Source organism: Dendropsophus ebraccatus, chromosome 13, assembly GCF_027789765.1.
Source record: "Dendropsophus ebraccatus isolate aDenEbr1 chromosome 13, aDenEbr1.pat, whole genome shotgun sequence".
Classification (NCBI taxonomy): domain Eukaryota; kingdom Metazoa; phylum Chordata; class Amphibia; order Anura; family Hylidae; genus Dendropsophus; species Dendropsophus ebraccatus.
Genome location: NC_091466.1, coordinates 3,238,398 through 3,260,027, shown reverse-complemented (window position 1 = coordinate 3,260,027; position 21,630 = coordinate 3,238,398). Strand labels below are relative to the sequence as shown.

The window sequence follows — 21,630 nt, the reverse complement described above, 5'->3', positions numbered from 1 at the left end:
GTACTGACTACAGAGAGGTTACTAGATCCCATATTACACTGTACTGATCACAGTCAGGTTACTGGATCCCATATTACACTGTACTGATCACAGACAGGTTTCCGGATCCCATATTACATTGTACTTCATACAAAGTAAAGACAAGGCACTACTTGAGTACAGTAAGTAAACTTAATAATAAATAGAGGGTGTTCAACCCAATATGACATAGACAAACCTATAAAGCTACAACAACAAGAAAGAAGTATGTCATATACAAATGGGTGGCATATCCTGTATCCTCATGAGTGTGAACAAAATAACTTTATTAGTGCATAAAGCTACAAATGCAAGACAAACACTTTAAAATCATTACAAAAAAGGGAACACAAACAAAGGACTGGCGGGAGGGGGGTTCTGTTGAAGCGCAGTCGCGCGAAACAAGCTTGTAACCTGCATCTACCTGGCGTCCACCCAGTGTATGTCCCTGCGTTTTTAATAAAGAGAAATTTGCACCAGCATCTTCATCAATGAGTGCCACTACTGTTTCTTCACTTTAATATGGATCCCATATTACACTGTACTGACCGCATACAGGTTACTGGATCCCATATTACACTGTACTGACTACAGACAGGTTACCGGATCCCATATTACACTGTACTGACCGCATACAGGTTACTGGATCCCATATTACACTGCACTGACTACAGACAGGTTACTTGATTCCATATTACACTGTGCTGACAGCAGACAGGTTACCGGATCCCATATTACACTGCACTGACTGCAGACAGGTTAATGGATCCCATATTACACTGTACTGACCGCATACAGGTTACTGGATCCCATATTACACTGTTTTGGCTGCAGACAGGTTACCAGATCCCATAATACACTGCACTGATCCCATATTACACTGTACTGACTACAGACAGGTTACCGGATCCCGTATTACACTGTACCGACTACAGCCAGGTTACCGGATCACATATTTTACACTGTACTGACTGCAGACAGGTTACCGGGTCCCATATTACACTCTACTGACCGCAGACAGGTTACTTGATTCCATATTACACTGTGCTGACTGCAGACAGGTTACCGGATCCCATATTACACTGCACTGAGTGCAGACAGGTTACCAGATCCCATATTTCACTGTACTGACCGCAGACAAATTACCGGATCCCATATTACACTCTACTGACTACAGACAGGTTACCAGATCCCATATTACACTGTACTGGCTACAGACAGGTTACCAGATCTCTGTCTGCAGTCCCGCTGAGGACATCCAGCTTCCCTGAGTATATAGCAGTCTCATTGAGGACATCCAGCTTCCCTGAGTATATAGCAGTCTCACTGAGGACATCCAGCTTCCCTGAGTATATAGCAGTCTCACTGAGGACATCCAGCTTCCCTGATTATATAGCAGTCTCACTGAGGACATCCAGCTTCCCTGAGTATATAGCAGTCTCACTGAGGACATCCAGCTTCCCTGAGTATATAGCAGTCTCACTGAGGACATCCAGCTTCCCTGAGTATATAGCAGTCTCACTGAGGACATCCAGCTTCCCTGAGTATATAGCAGTCTCACTGAGGACATCCAGCTTCCCTGAGTATATAGCAGTCTCACTGAGGACATCCAGCTTCCCTGAGTATATAGCAGTCCCACTGAGGACATCCAGCTTCCCTGAGTATATAGCAGTCCCACTGAGGACATTCAGTTTCCCTGAGTATATAGCAGTCCCACTGAGGACATCCAGCTTCCCTGAGTATATAGCAGTCCCACTGAGGACATCCAGCTTCTATGAGTCTATGAGTATATAGCAGTCCCACTGTGGCCGTCCGGCTTTCCTGAACATGCGCCAGTCCCACTGAAGAATAATATGCCCAGAACCCATGTAAAGCCTTGGGTGACATGCGTGAGGGCCTGAGCCTGACACCAGTGTATAGAAGCCGCCTCATAAAAGCAGAAACCATTCCCACCGTGGCTGGTGTCACCTCACCAGGTCCTACAATGAGAGGAGGGCCTGAAGTCTCAGGGGCCAGAACCCCAGCCCATACCTTGTCCTGGCACCAGTGGCTTGTGAATTAGGTATGTTGGGCCTGCACTACTCTCCCATCATCTGCCGCCAGGCCTTTACTACTCTCCCATCATCTGCCGCCAGGCCTGTACTACTGTCCCATCATCTGCCGCCAGGCCTGTACTACTCTCCCATTATCTGCCGCCAGGCCTGTACTACCCTCTCATGGTCTGCTGCCAGACCATTTTGTCTCTGTTCCTCCATCCTATAGTCTTACAGTGTGTACAGGCTGTGGGAGGCCATCTTGTCTCTGTTCCTCCATCCTATAGTCTTACAGTGTGTACAGGCTGTGAGAGGCCATCTTGTCTCTGTTCCTCCATCCTATAGTCTTACAGTGTGTACAGGCTGTGAGAGGCCATCTTGTCTCTGTTCCTCCATCCTATAGTCTTACAGTGTGTACAGGCTGTGAGAGGCCATCTTGTCTCTGTTCCTCCATCCTATAGTCTTACAGTGTGTACAGGCTGTGAGAGGCCATCTTGTCTCTGTTCCTCCATCCTATAGTCTTACAGTGTGTACGTGCTGTGAGAGGCCATCTTGTCTCTGTTCCTCCATCCTATAGTCTTACAGTGTGTACAGGCTGTGAGAGGCCATCTTGTCTCTGTTCCTCCATCCTATAGTCTTACAGTGTGTACAGGCTGTGAGAGGCCATCTTGTCTCGGTTCCTCCATCCTATAGTCTTACAGTGTGTACAGGCTGTGAGAGGCCATCTTGTCTCTGTTCCTCCATCCTATAGTCTTACAGTGTGTACAGGCTGTGAGAGGCCATCTTGTCTCTGTTCCTCCATCCTATAGTCTTACAGTGTGTACAGGCTGTGAGAGGCCATCTTGTCTCTGTTCCTCCATCCTATAGTCTTACAGTGTGTACGTGCTGTGAGAGGCCATCTTGTCTCTGTTCCTCCATCCTATAGTCTTACAGTGTGTACAGGCTGTGAAAGGCCATCTTGTCTCTGTTCCTCCATCCTATAGTCCTACAGTGTGTACAGGCTGTGAGAGGCCATCTTGTCTCTGTTCCTCCATCCTATAGTCTTACAGTGTGTACAGGCTGTGAGAGGCCATCTTGTCTCTGTTCCTGCATCCTATAGTCTTACAGTGTGTACAGGCTGTGAGAGGCCATCTTGTCTCTGTTCCTCCATCCTATAGTCTTACAGTGTGTACAGTCTGTGAGAGGCCATCTTGTCTCTGTTCCTCCATCCTATAGTCTTACAGTGTGTACGTGCTGTGAGAGGCCATCTTGTCTCTGTTCCTCCATCCTATAGTCCTACAGTGTGTACAGGCTGTGAGAGGCCATCTTGTCTCTGTTCCTCCATCCTATAGTCTTACAGTGTGTACGTGCTGTGAGAGGCCATCTTGTCTCTGTTCCTCCATCCTATAGTCTTACAGTGTGTACAGGCTGTGAGAGGCCATCTTGTCTCTGTTCCTCCATCCTATAGTCTTACAGTGTGTACGTGCTGTGAGAGGCCATCTTGTCTCTGTTCCTCCATCCTATAGTCTTACAGTGTGTACGTGCTGTGAGAGGCCATCTTGTCTCTGTTCCTCCATCCTATAGTCCTACAGTGTGTACAGGCTGTGAGAGGCCATCTTGTCTCTGTTCCTCCATCCTATAGTCTTACAGTGTGTACGTGCTGTGAGAGGCCATCTTGTCTCTGTTCCTCCATCCTATAGTCTTACAGTGTGTACGTGCTGTGAGAGGCCATCTTGTCTCTGTTCCTCCATCCTATAGTCCTACAGTGTGTACAGGCTGTGAGAGGCCATCTTGTCTCTGTTCCTCCATCCTATAGTCTTACAGTGTGTACAGGCTGTGAGAGGCCATCTTGTCTCTGTTCCTCCATCCTATAGTCTTACAGTGTGTACAGGCTGTGAGAGGCCATCTTGTCTCTGTTCCTCCATCCTATAGTCCTACAGTGTGTACAGGCTGTGAGAGGCCATCTTGTCTCTCTGTTCCTGCATCCTATAGTCTTACAGTGTGTACAGGCTGTGAGAGGCCATCTTGTCTCTGTTCCTCCATCCTATAGTCTTACAGTGTGTACAGGCTGTGAGAGGCCATCTTGTCTCTGTTCGTCCATCCTATAGCCTAAGGGTGGGTTCATACTGAGGAATTATCGGGGAATTCCGCTGTCTGTCTGTGCGCCTTTCCGCCAGCTCCATAGACACCATTCTATGGGCTGGCGTATATTGCTAACCGCCAAAAAAAGTGACATGTCTCCCCCGCTCTGTCTATTTACTATGTTTTATTACTAGGAGAATTTGTTTTTTCCTGCTCTTTACTTTAGGGTCTGAGAATCCTTGACTATAGATAGCGTCGGGGACAGCTGGGGACAATCATCATGGCTGCTCATGCAGGATATGGAAACAACATGGCTCCTCCGACCTTTTTTTCTAAGTTCTCCTGTTAGTTATAACCTAAGAGATGTTCACTTAATAAAGTAGATCAGCTTGAACACTGAAGGAGCTTTCTGTAACGCCTGGAGTAGTGGATCCACTGAACCGTCACTAGCGACGGCACTAACCGCACCAGGGAGCGGAGTCTAAGGGGCCGATGGTTTTCACCAGAGCCCACCGCAAGGCGGGATGGACTTGCTGCGGCAGGCGACCCCCAGGTCGCTATCCCTGGCTTGGTTGCTAGTGACAGCAGGTGAGGCAGGAGCAGTAGGCAGAAGATAGTGCAGGCAGAGGTCTGTAGGCGTAACCGCAGGTGGCAAGCAGTACTCAGGAACAATGGGTTAAGCAGCGGACAGGGGCTAGGGACCGGGTAAGCGGACAGGAACTACAGGGGGCTGGGCCAAACGATATGGGAAGCATGTAGAGGCTCCAACACCTGTGGTGGGGCAGGCTGGAATTTATAGTATAGTGTGATGTGCAAGAACCAATTAGGGGCGGACTGCCCCTTTAACTCTGAGACAGCCGATGCGCGCGCCCTAGGAGGCGGGGACGCGCGCGCCGGCCAGCACAGCGACAGGAGCGGGGCGAGGTGAGGCGCCCCCAGGGGCCGAAGTGGCAGCAGTGCCGGGTCCCTGCATGTGGACACCGGCAGCTGCAGAACAAGGTGAGAGGGTACGGCGGCGGTCCGGAGCGCGGGACGCCGCCACAGCCCTGACACTTTCACGTGTCTTGGTTGATCCTAACGGACAGCTGTCACATCACTTTACCCAATCTGCCGCCAGGCCTGTACTTCTCTCCCATGATCTGCCGCCAGGCCTGTACTACTCTCCCATCATCTGCCGCCAGGCCTGTACTACTCTCCCATCATCTGCCGCCAGGCCTGTACTACTCTCCCATCATCTGCCGCCAGGCCTGTACTACTCTCCCGTCATCTGCCGCCAGGCCTGTACTACACTCCCGTCATCTGCCGCCAGGCCTGTACTACTCTCCCGTCATATTGCGGCCAGGCCTGTACTACACTCCCATCATCTGCCGCCAGGCCTGTACTACACTCCCATCATCTGCTGCCAGGCCTGTACTACTCTCCCATCATCTGCTGCCAGGCCCGTACTACTCTCCCATCATCTGCTGCCAGGCCTGTACTACTCTCCCATCATCTGCTGCCAGGCCTGTACTACTCTCCCATCATCTGCTGCCAGGCCCGTACTACTCTCCCATCATCTGCTGCCAGGCCTGTACTACTCTCCCATCATACTGCTGCCAGGCCTGTACTACTCTCCCATCATCTGCGGCCAGGCCTGTACTACTCTCCCATCATATTGCGGCCAGGCCCGTACTACTCTCCCATCATCTGCTGCCAGGCCCGTACTACTCTCCCATCATATTGCGGCCAGGCCTGTACTACTCTCCCATCATCTGCTGCCAGGCCTGTACTACTCTCCCATCATCTGCTGCCAGGCCTGTACTACTCCCCCATCATATTGCGGCAGCCACTGCACTGGGGTTGAGTGTTGTAGACTCCTCCCACATGAGTGATCACATGCTCATGGCATCACCCATACTTCCTGAGCAGCTGGAGGACACACCTCCTGGTCATATGACATTTTCAGCCTTGTCACATGACCAGGAAGTGTTTGTCTCCATTGAAGCTCCTGGAGGGGTCGGCCATGCTGGACGTTGTGGTGCTGGTGGTACTGAGCGCCCTGTCCGGGGCCCTAGGTGAGGGGGCCCCTGGGGTAGTTATTGTGTGCTGGAGGGGCAGTGTCGTTCCTGTGTATCAGTGTGACCTCTTCCTCTCCTCAGGTTACCGGCCGTGTGTGCGCCAGAGCTTTGGGCAGAGCTCTGTAGTCTGTACGTGTAACTCCACCTACTGCGACAGCCTGGAGCCCGTTACCCTGCCGGCCCTGGGGAACTTCACCGTCTATGAGAGCAGCCGATCCGGGAGGCGTCTGGAGGAGAGCGGGGGCCCCATCATCCCGAGACCTCCGGGGCCCGCAGGTAAGCCTGCCATTACAGCCCGCAGCAGGTCAGGGGCCCCATCATCCCCAGACCTCCGGGGCCCACAGGTAAGCCTGCCATTACAGCCCGCAGCAGGTCAGGGGCCCCATCATCCCGAGACCTCCGGGGCCCGCAGGTAAGCCTGCCATTACAGCCCGCAGCAGGTCAGGGGCCCCATCATCCCGAGACCTCCGGGGCCCGCAGGTAAGCCTGCCATTACAGCCCGCAGCAGGTCAGGGGCCCCATCATCCCGAGACCTCCGGGGCCCACAGGTAAGCCTGACATTACAGCCCGCAGCAGGTCAGGGGCCCCATCATCCCGAGACCTCCGGGGCCCGCAGGTAAGCCTGCCATTACAGCCCGCAGCAGGTCAGGGGCCCCATCATCCCCAGACCTCCGGGGCCCGCAGGTAAGCCTGCCATTACAGCCCGCAGCAGGTCAGGGGCCCCATCATCCCGAGACCTCCGGGGCCCGCAGGTAAGCCTGCCAATACAGCCCGCAGCAGGTCAGGGGCCCCATCATCCCGAGACCTCCGGGGCCCGCAGGTAAGCCTGCCATTACAGCCCGCAGCAGGTCAGGGGCCCCATCATCCCCACACCTCCGGGGCCCGCAGGTAAGCCTGACATTACAGCCCGCAGCAGGTCAGAGAGGGGAGCAGGGGCCCCATCATCCCGAGACCTCCGGGGCCCGCAGGTAAGCCTGCCATTACAGCCCGCAGCAGGTCAGGGGCCGCATCATCCCGAGACCTCCGGGGCCCGCAGGTAAGCCTGCCATTACAGCCCGCAGCAGGTCAGGGGCCCCATCATCCCCACACCTCCGGGGCCCGCAGGTAAGCCTGACATTACAGCCCGCAGCAGGTCAGGGGCCCCATCATCCCCACACCTCCGGGGCCCGCAGGTAAGCCTGCCATTACAGCCCGCAGCAGGTCAGGGGCCCCATCATCCCCAGACCTCCGGGGCCCACAGGTAAGCCTGCCATTACAGCCCGCAGCAGGTCAGGGGCCCCATCATCCCGAGACCTCCGGGGCCCGCAGGTAAGCCTGACATTACAGCCCGCAGCAGGTCAGGGGCCCCATCATCCCCACACCTCCGGGGCCCGCAGGTAAGCCTGCCATTACAGCCCGCAGCAGGTCAGGGGCCCCATCATCCTGAGACCTCCGGGGCCCGCAGGTAAGCCTGCCATTACAGCCCGCAGCAGGTCAGGGGCCCCATCATCCCCAGACCTCCGGGGCCCACAGGTAAGCCTGCCATTACAGCCCGCAGCAGGTCAGGGGCCCCATCATCCCGAGACCTCCGGGGCCCGCAGGTAAGCCTGCCATTACAGCTCGCAGCAGGTCAGAGAGGGGAGCAGGGGCCCCATCATCCCGAGACCTCCGGGGCCCGCAGGTAAGCCTGCCATTACAGCCCGCAGCAGGTCAGGGGCCCCATCATCCCGAGACCTCCGGGGCCCGCAGGTAAGCCTGCCATTACAGCCCGCAGCAGGTCAGGGGCCCCATCATCCCCAGACCTCCGGGGCCCGCAGGTAAGCCTGCCATTACAGCCCGCAGCAGGTCAGGGGCCCCATCATCCCCAGACCTCCGGGGCCCGCAGGTAAGCCTGCTATTACAGCCCGTAGCAGGTCAGGGGCCCCATCATCCCCAGACCTCCGGGGCCCGCAGGTAGGCCTGCCATTACAGCCCGCAGCAGGTCAGGGGCCCCATCATCCCGAGACCTCCGGGGCCCGCAGGTAAGCCTGCCATTACAGCCCGCAGCAGGTCAGAGAGGGGAGCAGGGGCCCCATCATCCCGAGACCTCCGGGGCCCGCAGGTAAGCCTGCCATTACAGCCCGCAGCAGGTCAGGGGCCCCATCATCCCCAGACCTCCGGGGCCCACAGGTAAGCCTGCCATTACAGCCCGCAGCAGGTCAGGGGCCCCATCATCCCCAGACCTCCGGGGCCCGCAGGTAAGCCTGCCATTACAGCCCGCAGCAGGTCAGGGGCCCCATCATCCCCAGACCTCTGGGGCCCGCAGGTAAGCCTGCCATTACAGCCCGCAGCAGGTACAGGAGGAGAGCGGGGGCCCCATCATCCCCAGACCTCCGGGGCCCGCAGGTAAGCCTGACATTACAGCCCGCAGCAGGTCAGGGGCCCCATCATCCTGAGACCTCCGGGGCCCGCAGGTAGGCCTGCCATTACAGCCCGCAGCAGGTCAGGGGCCTCATCATCCCCAGACCTCCGGGGCCCGCAGGTAAGCCTGCCATTACAGCCCGCAGCAGGTCAGGGGCCCCATCATCCCCAGACCTCCGGGGCCCGCAGGTAAGCCTGCCATTACAGCCCGCAGCAGGTCAGGGGCCCCATCATCCCCAGACCTCCGGGGCCCGCAGGTAAGCCTGCCATTACAGCCCGCAGCAGGTCAGGGGCCCCATCATCCCCAGACCTCCGGGGCCCACAGGTAAGCCTGACATTACAGCCCGCAGCAGGTCAGGGGCCCCATCATCCCGAGACCTCCGGGGCCCACAGGTAAGCCTGACATTACAGCCTGCAGCAGGTCAGGGGCCCCATCATCCCCAGACCTCCGGGGCCCGCAGGTAAGCCTGCCATTACAGCCCGCAGCAGGTCAGGGGCCCCATCATCCCGAGACCTCCGGGGCCCGCAGGTAAGCCTGCCATTACAGCCCGCAGCAGGTCAGAGAGGGGAGCAGGGGCCCCATCATCCCGAGACCTCCAGGGCCCACAGGTAAGTCTGCCATTACAGCCCACAGCAGGTCAGGGGCCCCATCATCCCGAGACCTCCGGGGCCCGCAGGTAAGTCTGCCATTACAGACCTCTATAGTGACTGATCGCTGACTTTGCCCCCCAGGTCTGACCTTGACCTTGGATGACAAGAAGCGCTTCCAGGTCATGAAGGGCTTTGGCGGGGCGGTGACGGACTCAGCGGCCATGAACATCCTAGCCCTCAGCGCCGGCTCCCAGGACAATCTGCTGCGGTCATACTTCTCGGAGGAAGGTGATGGATGTTCAGTGCTGGATGGAGTCTGCAGCGTTACAGTTTGTCAGAACTTTCTAATCACTTTGCTCCACAGGTATCGGATACAACGTCCTGCGCGTCCCCATGGCCAGCTGCGACTTCTCCGTACGCATCTACACTTACCTGGATGGCGATGGTGACTTTACCCTGGAGACGTTCAGCCTACAGGAGGAGGATGAGAAGCTGAAGGTGAGAGGAGCAGGCAGGGGGCGCCACTCCCCAGCTTCACACTCACCTCAGACTTCTTCCTGTAGATCCCTGTCATTCAGAAAGCCAAGGCCTTGTCCAGCCGGCCCATATCCCTGTTCGCCAGTCCCTGGACGGCTCCACCGTGGATGAAGACCAACGGGAAGATCACTGGGAAAGGCACCCTGAAAGGATCTCCGGGAGGGCGCTACTACAAAACGTGGGCACAATACTTCATCAGGTGCGTGCTGCCCGCTCCTCCTCCCTTTGATCGCTGCCGCTCCTCCCCCTGATCACTGCCCGTTCCTCCCCCTGATCGCTGCCCGCTCATCCACCTGATTGCTGCCCGCTCCTCCTCCCTTTGATCGCTGCCGCTCCTCCCCCTGATTGCTGCCCACTCCTCCCCCTGATTGCTGCCCACTCCTCCCCCTGATCGCTGCCCGCTCCTCCACCTGATTGCTGCCCGCTCCTCCACCTGATTGCTGCCCGCTCCTCCACCTGATTGCTGCCCGCTCCTCCACCTGATCGCTGCCCGCTCCTCCCCCTGATCGCTGCCCGCTCCTCCACCTGATCGCTGCCGGCTCCTCCTCCTGATCGCTGCCGGCTCCTCCCCCTGATCGCTGCCCGCTCCTCCCCCTGATCGCTGCCCGCTCCTCCACCTGATTGCTGCCCACTCCTCCACCTGATTGCTGCCCACTCCTCCCCCTGATCGCTGCCCGTTCCTCCACTTGATTGCTGCCCACTCCTCCACCTGATTGCTGCCGGCTCCTCCTCCTGATTGCTGCCTGCTCCTCCACCTAATTGCTGCCCGCTCCTCTACCTGATCGCTGCCGCTCCTCCACTTAATCGCTGCCCGCTCCTCCTCCCTTTGATCGCTGCTGCTCCTCCCCCTGATCACTGCCCGCTCCTCCCCCTGATCACTGCCCGCTCCTCCCCCTGATCACTGCCCGCTCCTCCCCCTGATCACTGCCCGCTCCTCCCCCTGATCACTGCCCGCTCCTCCCCCTGATTGCTGCTAGCTCCTCCTCCCTTTGATCGCTGCCGCTCTTCCACCTGATTGCTGCTAGCTCCTCCTCCTGATCACTCTCCACTTCCTGACTGTCTCCTGTCCTCATCTAGGTTTTTGGACACATACGCCAAGCACAATGTGACGTTCTGGGCGCTGACTGTTGAGAATGAGCCGACAGCTGGGATGCTGACCGACTACCCGTTCCAGAGCTTAGGGTTCACCCCCGAACTCATGAGAGACTTCATTGCCTTGGATCTAGGGCCAGCGTTGGCTAACAGCTCATACAAAGACGTCCAGATCATGATTGTAGACGACAACCGCATCCTGCTTCCTTACTGGGCCAAAGTGGTAAGAACCCACCAGCGATCCATTACTGATCCTGAGCTACATACTCCAGAGCTGCACTCACTATTCTGCTGGTGAGGTCACTGTGTACATACATGACATTACTGATTATTATACACCAGAGCTGCACTCACTATTCTGCTGGTGGGGTCACTGTGTACATACATTACATCCTGTAGATCTTTTATTTATTTAAAAATATAAAACATAACAACAAACCAATAATATAAATAACATAACTGTACAATATATACGTATATATATACATAAGTCCATAAAAGTGCATAAACGTACTGGCTGGTCCAGCCTCACACTCACCAAACGCACCGCTGTATTATCCCCCACACGTGCAAACTAGATTTTCCCACAAACACCACAATAATAACACTATAAAACTTAACTTAACTAACATAACTATACTCTACACTAACCACCTGGTCCGGTTGCGTTCCACAAAATTAAATAAATGCACAAATAAATACATAAATGAATATATACATAGAGCCCTACACCAAACACCAAAACATTTTTATAATTTTTTTTATTTTTTTTTTGGGCCCTGAGCTGGTCCCGCATCCCATGCCCCCAGTACATGATAACAGACGTCCATGAACCAGACCAGGATTTTCTGTTTATACCAAAGTCCCCAGAAACCCCCTCTCCCCATATAACCCACCACCGAACCTAACACTAAACCCGAACCCCAGGTGGAGACCCAACACAAAAATATGCAAACTAAATACACAATTAAACACACTAATAATATACACAAACATACACAGCAAACCATAGTGGGGCTATGGTTCAGCCCCACACACAGCCCGAAAGCCCAAGTTCAGTACCTGCAAGCCCTATCCTCCTATACAGCTACAGCACAAAACAAAAGACTAAGGTGCCAGCATCAGCCCACCACCAGGACAGGAGACGCAGGCTAAGGAACCTTAAAGGCAGAGCCCCTCCAAAGACAAGAGCCCCTACCAGCCCCCAGCCTCTCGTACTCCAGAGAGCGCACCTTCACCAGGTCACTGAGTGTGCCCCTAACCACCTCATCCACAGGGGGCGCTGTGCCCCTAACCACCTCATCCACAGGGAGGATTTTACGCTGCGTCGATACTAAACACCGTGCACTCCACATGTGGTACCTGACCACTATGCTGACTAGGAATAAAGTGCTCCGGTCCCAGCCACCAAGGTTTCTGAATGCTCCATAGGCCCATTCCGCATAGGAGAGGCGGGCCAACCTGGGCCACCCGATGGAAGCGCCCACCCTGTTGTAAACCTCTGTATTAAAGGGACAATGAAGCAGAAAATGCTCCATGCTTTCCAGCATGCCTCCACACTCCTCCCGCGGACATCCCCGATCCTCAGAGCTCCTGCACTTCAGATTGTCCCTCACATACAGTTTCCCATGGAAGCAGCGCCAAGCCAAGTCCCAAAACTTCAAGGGGATCCTGATGGAATTCAATAGGCCCAAACCAACATCCAGATCCCTGCTTGGGCAATCCTTGAGCGCCAGCGGTTTTCAGAAATGGGATGACAGGACCCTATTGTCAAGGAATTTCCTCGACAGAGTCCTAATCTCCCACATCCCCAAACCCCACCGACGAATGACCTTCAGAACCAGGGTAGCATAAGCCGGAAGATGCCCGTGTGGTGTGCGGAGATCCTTCACTTGCCCTCCTGTCTCCCATTCCTGGAAGAAAGGCCGAAACCATCCCCTACAGGAGAATACCCACGGAGGAGCCCTCTCTTTCCAGAGGTTTGTAATGTTGGTCTTAAGAAAGGTATTCACCAGGAACACCACGGGGTTGACCATACACAACCCCCCTTGTCTCCTTGTATGGTAAGTAACCTCCCTCTTGTCTAGGTTCAGTCTATTCCCCCTGGAAGAACACACTATAGACCCGAGTCCAGAGAGGTTCTGGCAAAATGCAAACACTGCCCAGATATATCAGCAAAGGGAGCAGGAATGTTTTGATCAGGTTAACCCTTTCCCTGAGGGTCAAAGACCAACCCTTCCACTGATCCAACTTCTGAGCGGCGATCCTAAGCCTTCTGTCCCAGTTTTGTTTGGGGTAATCCCCTTGGCCGAATTCGATGCCAAGGACTCCTGGGGCTCTGGAAGGGTGTCCAGGAGATCAAATCCAGGATCTCCACCTCCCAGCCAGAGACTCTCACACTTATCCTGGTTGATCTGGGACCCAGATGCCTCTGAGTAGCGCTCCACCTCTGACATCACACACTGCACCTCCTCTTGCGAGGAGACGAATATGGTGACATCACCGGCGTACGCTACCACCCTCAGAGTGGAATCTGGCACCGCTGGGTCCATTCTCACCCCTGCCAACGGTCCACAATCAATCCTCCTAAGGAATGGATCAATTGCAAACACGTACAACAGTGGGCTCAAAGGGCAACCCTGACGGACACCAGACCCAACCTCAAAAGAGCGGCCAATCCAACCATTCACAAGCGGGAAACTCTCTGCCCCTGTATACAAGGTCTTAAGCCAATCAACAAACCCCCCGGCAGGCCATATCTCAGAAGAACAGACCAGAGGTACTCATGGTTAACCCGATCAAACGCTTTTGCCTGATCCAAGGACAGCAAGTACCCCTTCCAGTGACCTGCCCTACCCTGCTCCACAGCCTCCCGGACACCGAGCACAGCACTAAAGGTACTGCGGCCTGGAACAGAGCAATGCTGGGCCCCCGAAAGGAGCCGGGGTGCAAACTTCACCAGCCGATTAAACAGCACTTTTGCCAGAATCTTTCTGTCCACACTGAGAAGCGCTATGGGACGCCAATTCTCAATGCGGGACGGGTCTTTACCCTTTGACAAGATGATCAAGGCTGACCTCCTCATTGACCTCGGCAGAGTGCCCGAGGAGAGACACTCATTGAATACCTCAGTCAAGAGGGGAACCAAAGTGTCCTTAAAGGTCTTATAGAACTCAGATGTTAAGCCATCTGGACCGGGTGACTTCTTGAGGGCAAGGCTATCAATAGCCACCCTGACTTCCTCTTCTTGGATCATCTCTGTCAAAACATCAAGAGAGGGGTCTACCCCTGGTTCAGGGACGGTTTCAGTCAAGAAAGCTGAGGCCTTATCCCGATCTAGATCCTTCCTCCCCAAGAGGTGCGAGTAAAAGGATCTGACGACCTCCAGGATCCCTGATCTGGACCTTTTCAGGGATCCTGTACTATCAATCAGTCCTGAGACGATTTTACTATTCACTGACATCTTGCAGTTTCTGTAAGGGTCGGGTGAGCGGTACTTCCCGTAATCCCTCTCAAAAACCAAAGATGCATGTCTATCATACTGGCACTTCATTAGCAAGGCTTTCACTCTGGAGACATCATCACGACTATCTCCAGTCGAGACAAGACGTTCAAGTTTCTTCCTCAGGCCCTGGTACAAGCGATACCTGTCCAGACTCCTGAGGCTCGAGAGCTGGCGGAAGAATCTCGCAACCCTTTTTTTGAACATCTCCCACCACTATGACTTACTGCTACAAAGGCCCAGCAATGGTACCTGGCTCTGAAGAAAATCCTCAAAGGACTGTCTTATTTCCACTTCTTCCAAGAGAGACGAATTGAGCTTCCAGTAGCCTCTACCCATCCGGGGGGTCTCTGTAACATTCAGAGAAAACAAAATTAAACAGTGGTCGGAGAACTCCACCTCAACAACGGACACCGCTGAAGAGACGGCTTCCTCCTTTAAATAAAACCTGTCTATCCTGGACCTACAACTACCCCTATGATAGGTGAATCCCGCGTGGCCTGGTGTATGCCGGATGTGAACATCCACCAGGCGAGCCTCACTAGCTATACTATTCAGGGCGACGCCATCATAAGTCAGCTTGTCTCTGGAACCTCCCCTATCCTGGGGCCTCGTGACAGCATTGAAGTCCCCTCCAAAGACCACCTGCCGACTTGTAAAAAGATAGGGCTTGATCCTCATAAAGAGACACTTCCGATCCCACTTGGACTGTGGACCATAGATGTTAATAAGGCAAAGTTCTTGTCCCTTCATGAGGACATCTAGAATCAGGCACCTCCCCATTTCTAACTCAATAACCCGTCGGCATTCTACCGGTGCGGCAAAAAGGACCGCCACCCCGCTATACGGCTCGGCCGCAAGAGACCAGTAGGAGGGCCCATTCCTCCATTCCCTTCTGGCTTTAAATATAGATGACACGTCTGTTAGCCTGGCCTCCTGCAAAAAGAAAATATCAGCATTAACGTGGGCAAAATAATCATAGGCCGCAAATCTAGCCGTATCTCACTTAATGCTGGCTACATTAATGGAAGCCAGCGTCAACGGAGAGGGTGCCGCCATCATGGGTGATTGAGTTCGATGGCTTTCTTCTTCCCACCCCCCTTCTTACCCTCCTCACACTCCACGTCAGAAGAACTCATAACCCTTTTTAGTGATACTGAAGTGTCCATATCACCAGGCCTATCAATATTACCGTCCTCGTCCCCAGACTCCGGGCCAGTCCCCTCACCTGAGGACACAACCTCCCCAGGAGAAAAAGACTCAGCACCCCCTGGAGGCTTTGCCGCCACCTTCAGAACCTCACCCTCAGCTTCCTCCTCTGGAGAGGAAGAGATGTTGTCGAGGGCTTGGAACTGATTAGAAAGACCGATCAGAGGGAGCAAGTCTCACCTTCCTTTGGCACCTGGACCAGGGTAGGAGAAGATCTCAAATCTCCCTTTTTGCTACTTGTACCCCGCTTACGTTTCTTCTCCTGCCATCCCTCCCCGTCATCCTCATTCGCGCTCTCACAATGGGACGACTCAGGGGTGACAGCACCTTCCTCTCTACGCAATCTCCTGACCTCCTCATTCAGTTCATCATCCCTCAGGGCCTCAGCAGCATGACTGGCCTCTGGGACAGGACCAGAGGTTCTCCCAGTGACTCGGGATTCCCCCATGGCCCTCTCCTTTTGGCGCTTATCAAGACGCCTCAGTCTGGCTGGTGTCATCTTCTTGCTATTCCTCACTGGCCCCTCAGCTCCTCCACCTCTGCTAGTCCCCTCCCCAGCAGATTCCAGCTCATGGCCTTCACCCGCCGGGGCCAAGACCGCATTGGCAAAGGAACGAGGACAACGACTGAAAGGGTGACCTAAGTCACCACACAGGTGACACCTAATCTCCGCACAAGATGCAGCATGATGGCCTACACCCCCACACAAGGAACATTTCTGTACCGTACAGTTGGCACTGAAGTGTGTGGGGTCGCCGCACCTGTGACAGAGCTTCGGCTGACCCTGGTAGAAGATCTGGATACGATCTCTCCCGAGGAAGGCAGAAGATGGAATATGGGTAAACGTATTTCCTGAACGTCTGAGTTTTACCACAAAAGTCCAGGCCCCTGACCAGATGCCAAACTCATCCCTATTTTTTTGTGGAATACCAATGACCTCACCGTACCGCCCTAACCATGTCATGATATCCACACAAGAGAGTGACTCATTACAGGTCAAGACGGTCACTCTCTTGACTTCATTTTGGCGGGACAATGCCTGCACGGCAGAGTCCCGCCAGCCGGGCTCGTTCTTTATCAGTTCATAATTCGACCAGAAAAGCTCAAGCCCCTCCGGCCGAACAAAACTGATATCGAACTCGGGTGTACCATGAGGATGTATCAAAGCATAGATGTCAGTTGCCTTGAAGCTCATCTTCAGCAGGAGCTCAACCACCTTGGTCCTTGAAGGACATGTATCACTGCCCCGCCACCGAAGACGAACCACATTCCTACAGAAACCACCCTGCCCGGCTGTTGGAAGGGAAGTGGTTTCCCCTCCTCTTTGTTCTCGGAAGGCAGCAAGGCCATGCCTTTCTATCCAGTAGGATAGATCAACCTCTCTTCCCTCTACATTGATCGATCTTTCCCCCTTCTTAAGAGCCTCAAGGAAACGCCGTCGCAACATGCCGTCCCCAGAGCCTGGAGACGAGGAGGGCATTCTACCTCCCCCAGCAGCAGCGGCCCCCGCATAACTTTTCCTAGGGGCCGTCACTGCTGGGGGTGCAACCGGACCAGTCCTTGCCCCTACACCACCATCACCACCTCCCCCAATAACATTGTCTCTAGTAACTTCCCCAATCCTCCCCATAACATCACCGCCACCCCCCATAAAAGCATCACCATCTTCAATGACATTGTCCCCAGTAACATTACCACCACCTGCAATAACATTTTCCCCGATCACATCATTCCCACCCCCAATAACAACATCACCACCCCCCATAACAACATCACTACCACCCCCAATAACACTGTCCCTGGTCACGCCACACTCCATCACTTCATCATTCATACACCCCGCACCCCCATCCCCTCCCTCATTCACACTGACTGGACCAGCAGCAGATGCAGCACAGGATGATAATGATGAGTCTTTTGTTCTTGCTATCCTTTTTGCCTCAGCATCCCGGGGCACTAGAGCTGGGACAGCCTCCGCTGGCCCTTTAAGGGACCGGACAGCCTGCTTGCCCGGTCTAGAGACCATCCCAACTCTGTTCTTTTTAGTGCCCTCCGCCTCATCAGCAGTGTCTTTAGCATTGTCCACATGCCGCTGATCAGTGGGATCAGCGGCGCCAATACAAAACAAAATTTCCCTTTTTACAGTTTTTATTCGGCCTGTCTTATTGGGAGCGTCTGGAGCCACCGCAACTACCTCCGGCACTGAGTCACCCCCCCTCCCACAGGGGAGCGAACAACAGCACCGGAGTCTGCCTTTTTGCCCACCGCTGGGCCACCCTCACTGTCCGGCCATTTGGCCGATGCCTTCTCTGCTCCATCCCTGCTACTACAAACAAGGCTGGAGCTCAGCGCCCTTTTAGTATCTGTATTCTCCCCGCACCTTTGCACCGAGTCCACTACAGAACACGGGCTGGGCTGGGTAACGGGGCTCGCACAATGAACGGACCCTGCGGCCGTCTCAGGGAGGGGGGTGTAGATATAACTCACCACTTCTTGCTGCTTTGCCTTGGTCTTTCCCTTCTTGCCCCCAGGTGCCTCCTCTGGGAGTTCATCTCCAAACACAAAGTTCTGAGGGCACACTGGGGACTCGATCATCCTAATCTGGGCCATGAGCGCCCCTCCCTGGCCGCTGCGGTCACTGTCCTCCCCTGAGTCGGCAGGTGTCACCACCGGCTGCTGTGCAGGGGGCCCACTGTACGGAGCCTGCTGGTGTTGCTGCAGGCTGCCAGGTGGGTCTGGCTGTTGATCTTCATCCATCTCATTGTTGTTGTCGTCGTCATCATCATCATCATCCACCTGGCTTTCAGGTTGCAGCCCCATCAACCTTCTCTCTCTGTTATCAGCCATCTCCCGGAAACGGTCATCATTTATAAGTTTTTCTTTAAATCCACCACTCATCTCCCGTATCTCCGCTTTCCTCTCCTCCAAATCTTTTATTTCCTTTTTAAGTCTCTTTACCTCCGCCTGGATCTCAGACTTCTTCCTCTTTGTAGCCTGGTTGGCCCTGGCACGGGCGTAGCGCAGTTCCTCCCGGAGCCTCCTCAGAGACTTGCTGGCTTCTTCATACTCACGGAGGTGGCTCATGACCCGGGAGCCATAGGTGGAGAGAGACTCCCGGGCCCTCTGCACTCCCCAGCCTTCCTCACCGAGGTCGGCTTCACCCCCGTGAGCACTCAGCTTTCTCCCAGAAGTACCTGGCTTTCTGCTGGTGGCACTCTGCTTTCCTAAAGTGGATTCTTCCTTTTTGGAAACCTTTCGGCTTCTTCGGTTGTCCACAGCCTCAGTGGGGAGAGTAGGAATGGAATTACCTCAGGTGTACAGGCCGCTTGCTGGCCTCTCCTGCTCCTCGGCGGCCTACCACGGGAAACAGAAGCCTGGACCTCGCCTCCCTCGCTCATGCCTGGAAACCTGCTCCCTCCCTGGGGAGGAGAGAGCAGGCCCAGGGGCAGATCTTTCTTGCTTGGAGCTCAGGAGCAGCAGACTCGCACAGCCTCTCAGAGCAGGACCATACCCAAAACTAATTGGAGCTGCAATCACCACTCCAGAGCTGCACTCACTATTCTGCTGGTGGGGTCACTGTGTACATACATTACATCCTTTATTATACCCCAGAGCTGCACTCACTATTCTGCTTGTGGGGTCACTGTGTACATACATTACATTACTGATTATTATACCCCAGAGCTGCACTCACTATTCTGCTTGTGGGGTCACTGTGTACATACATTACATTACTGATTATTATACCCCAGAGCTGCACTCACTATTCTGCTTGTGGGGTCACTGTGTACATACATTACATTACTGATTATTATACCCCAGAGCTGCACTCACTATTCAGCAGGTCACTGTGTACATTACTGATTGTGAGCTCCTCTTCCAGATCCTGTCTGATCTGCGGGCCGCCCGCCATGTCCATGGGATTGCGGTGCACTGGTACCTGGATGCGGTGGTCCCAGCAGAGATCAGTCTGGGCAGCACGCATCGCCTGTACCCAGATTACTTCCTGTTTGCCACGGAGGCCTCTGCCGGCTTTGCCCCCTGGGATAAGGGGGTGCGTCTGGGCTGCTGGGAGAGGGGAGAAGCGTACAGCCAGCGGATAGTAGAGGTCAGCTCCCAGGCCAATGCTGGCCATGTCTCCTGTCTCTGGAGAGCGCCCTCTGGTGGCGCTGTACAGCAGACATGGCCATGTGATAAGGTCACTGTTGTCTACAGGATCTTAACCACTATGTGACGGGCTGGACGGACTGGAACCTGGCCCTGGACGTGAGCGGGGGTCCCACATGGGTGGGTAACAATGTAGACAGCCCTATCATTGTGGATGTGGGAAAGGACGTCTTCTATAAGCAGCCCACCTTCTATCACATGGCGCACTTCAGGTGAGATGATATATATATATATGTATATATATATATATATATAGTGCCCCCGGCCGTCACTGACCCCCTGCTCATCTGCCCCTTACAGTAAGTTTATCCCCCCGGGGGCCCAGCGCGTTGGCTTGGATGCCAGCCAGGAATCGTCCCTGGAGAGCGTGGCATTCCTCTGCCCAGATGGATCGGCTGTTGTGGTCATCCTCAACCGGTAAGTGTGTGGAGCGTCGGCCGTATTGTGAGGAGCTGTGGGGCCGGCGTCTTCCTCAGGGGCCCGGTCACCTGTCAGATGTTACACACTATTCTGCTCTTCTTCCAGGGATTCCCAGGATGTCACATTCTCCATCTCTGACCCTTCTCTGGGGATGATAGAAGCCGTCTCACCTGGAAACTCCATCCAGACGTACATGTGGAGGCGCCACTGAGCACCGTGTGTCTGCCACCAATCATTCATCACCCTGGAAGCGGCAGATGCTTCATCACCTGACCATATAATACGGATAAGAAACATCCCAACTACTGATCAGCGTGGCCCCTGACCACATAACACCCCAGCTCCTGATCAGAGTGGCCCCTAACCACATAACACCCCAGCTCCTGATCAGCGTGGCCCCTAACCACATAACACCCCAGCTCCTGATCAGCGTGGCCCCTAACCACATAACACCCCAGCTCCTGATCAGCGTGGCCCCTAACCACATAACACCCCAGCTCCTGATCAGAGTGGCCTCCTGACCACAACATCCTGACTACTGATCAGCACGGCCTCCTATGATTACAGCTCCTGATCAGTGTGATCTCCTATGATTACAGCTCCTGATCTCCTATGATTACAGCTCCTGATCAGTGTGGCCTCCTATGATTACAGCCCCTGATCCTGATCTCCTATGATTACAGCTCCTGATCAGCGTGGCCTCCTATGATTACAGCTCCTGATCTCCTATGATTACAGCTCCTGATCAGTGTGATCTCCTATGATTACAGCTCCTGATCTCCTATGATTACAGATCCTGATCTCTTATGATTACAGCTCCTGATCTCCTATGATTACAGCTCCTGATCTCCTATGATTACAGCTCCTGATCTCCTATGATTACAGCTCCTGATCTCCTATGATTACAGCTTCTGATCTCCTATGATTACAGCTCCTGATCTCCTATGATTACAGCTCCTGATCAGCGTGGCCTCCTATGATTACAGCTCCTGATCTCCTATGATTACAGCTCCTGATCTCCTATGATTACAGCTCCTGATCTCCTATGATTACAGCTTCTGATCAGCGTGGCCTCCTATGATTACAGCTCCTGAGCTCCTATGATTACAGCTTCTGATCAGCGTGGCCTCCTATGATTACAGCTCCTGATCCTGATCTCCTATGATTACAGCTTCTGATCACATCATCAGTGTAACCTCTCATGTAATAAACCCTTGCAGCCACCTGGTGGCGCCCTGGGTCCGTGCTGGAAGCTGCAGGTGTGTTGTGTCTTTCCTGGCACTGCTGTACCTGGTGAGAGCAGGCGGCGGCGCTGCCAGGGTACTGTGTGTTCTAGCTGTGTACAGCAGCAGTATACGGCTGCACTAGTCATTGTAGCAGGGGCCTCCACCCTGGCAGCCGGCAGCATTGCTGGACAGTGACGTCTGCTGCTTACAGGCCGGGGCCTCAGCCATTACCTCACAGCTTGGAAGGAGCCGAATGCTGCAGGGAGACGTGTGAGATTCCTGGACGGCCGGGTTAACCCCTCGTGCGCTGGGCCCCTCCTGCCAGGATGGCCGTGTAA

At 54.5% G+C, this 21,630-nt stretch overlaps 1 protein-coding gene across 1 annotated transcript; it reads left to right on the top strand.

The window, feature by feature from the left end:
• Nucleotides 1–6,062: 6,062 nt before the first annotated feature.
• GBA1 (glucosylceramidase beta 1) lies at nucleotides 6,063–21,318 on the top strand. Its single transcript, XM_069949724.1, has 10 exons — nucleotides 6,063–6,166; nucleotides 6,251–6,445; nucleotides 9,281–9,427; nucleotides 9,504–9,637; nucleotides 9,703–9,875; nucleotides 10,754–10,991; nucleotides 19,363–19,587; nucleotides 19,695–19,858; nucleotides 19,947–20,063; nucleotides 20,172–21,318. Exons 1-10 carry the CDS (start codon nucleotides 6,067–6,069, stop codon nucleotides 20,275–20,277), a joined length of 1,599 nt encoding a protein of 532 aa, XP_069805825.1. The 5' UTR covers nucleotides 6,063–6,066; the 3' UTR covers nucleotides 20,278–21,318.
• The last annotated feature ends 312 nt before the right edge of the window (nucleotides 21,319–21,630 follow it).

What these genes read in the sequence shown, in the direction of transcription:
- GBA1 (XM_069949724.1), top strand. Translation starts at nt 6,067, where the DNA reads ATGACCAGGAAGTGTTTGTCTCCATTGAAGCTCCTGGAGGGGTCGGCC. An exon ending in TGGGCACAATACTTCATCAG is followed by an intron (nt 9,876 to 10,753) that starts GTGCGTGCTGCC and finishes GTCCTCATCTAG; the next exon opens with GTTTTTGGACACATACGCCA. An exon ending in TTCCTTACTGGGCCAAAGTG is followed by an intron (nt 10,992 to 19,362) that starts GTAAGAACCCAC and finishes CTCCTCTTCCAG; the next exon opens with ATCCTGTCTGATCTGCGGGC.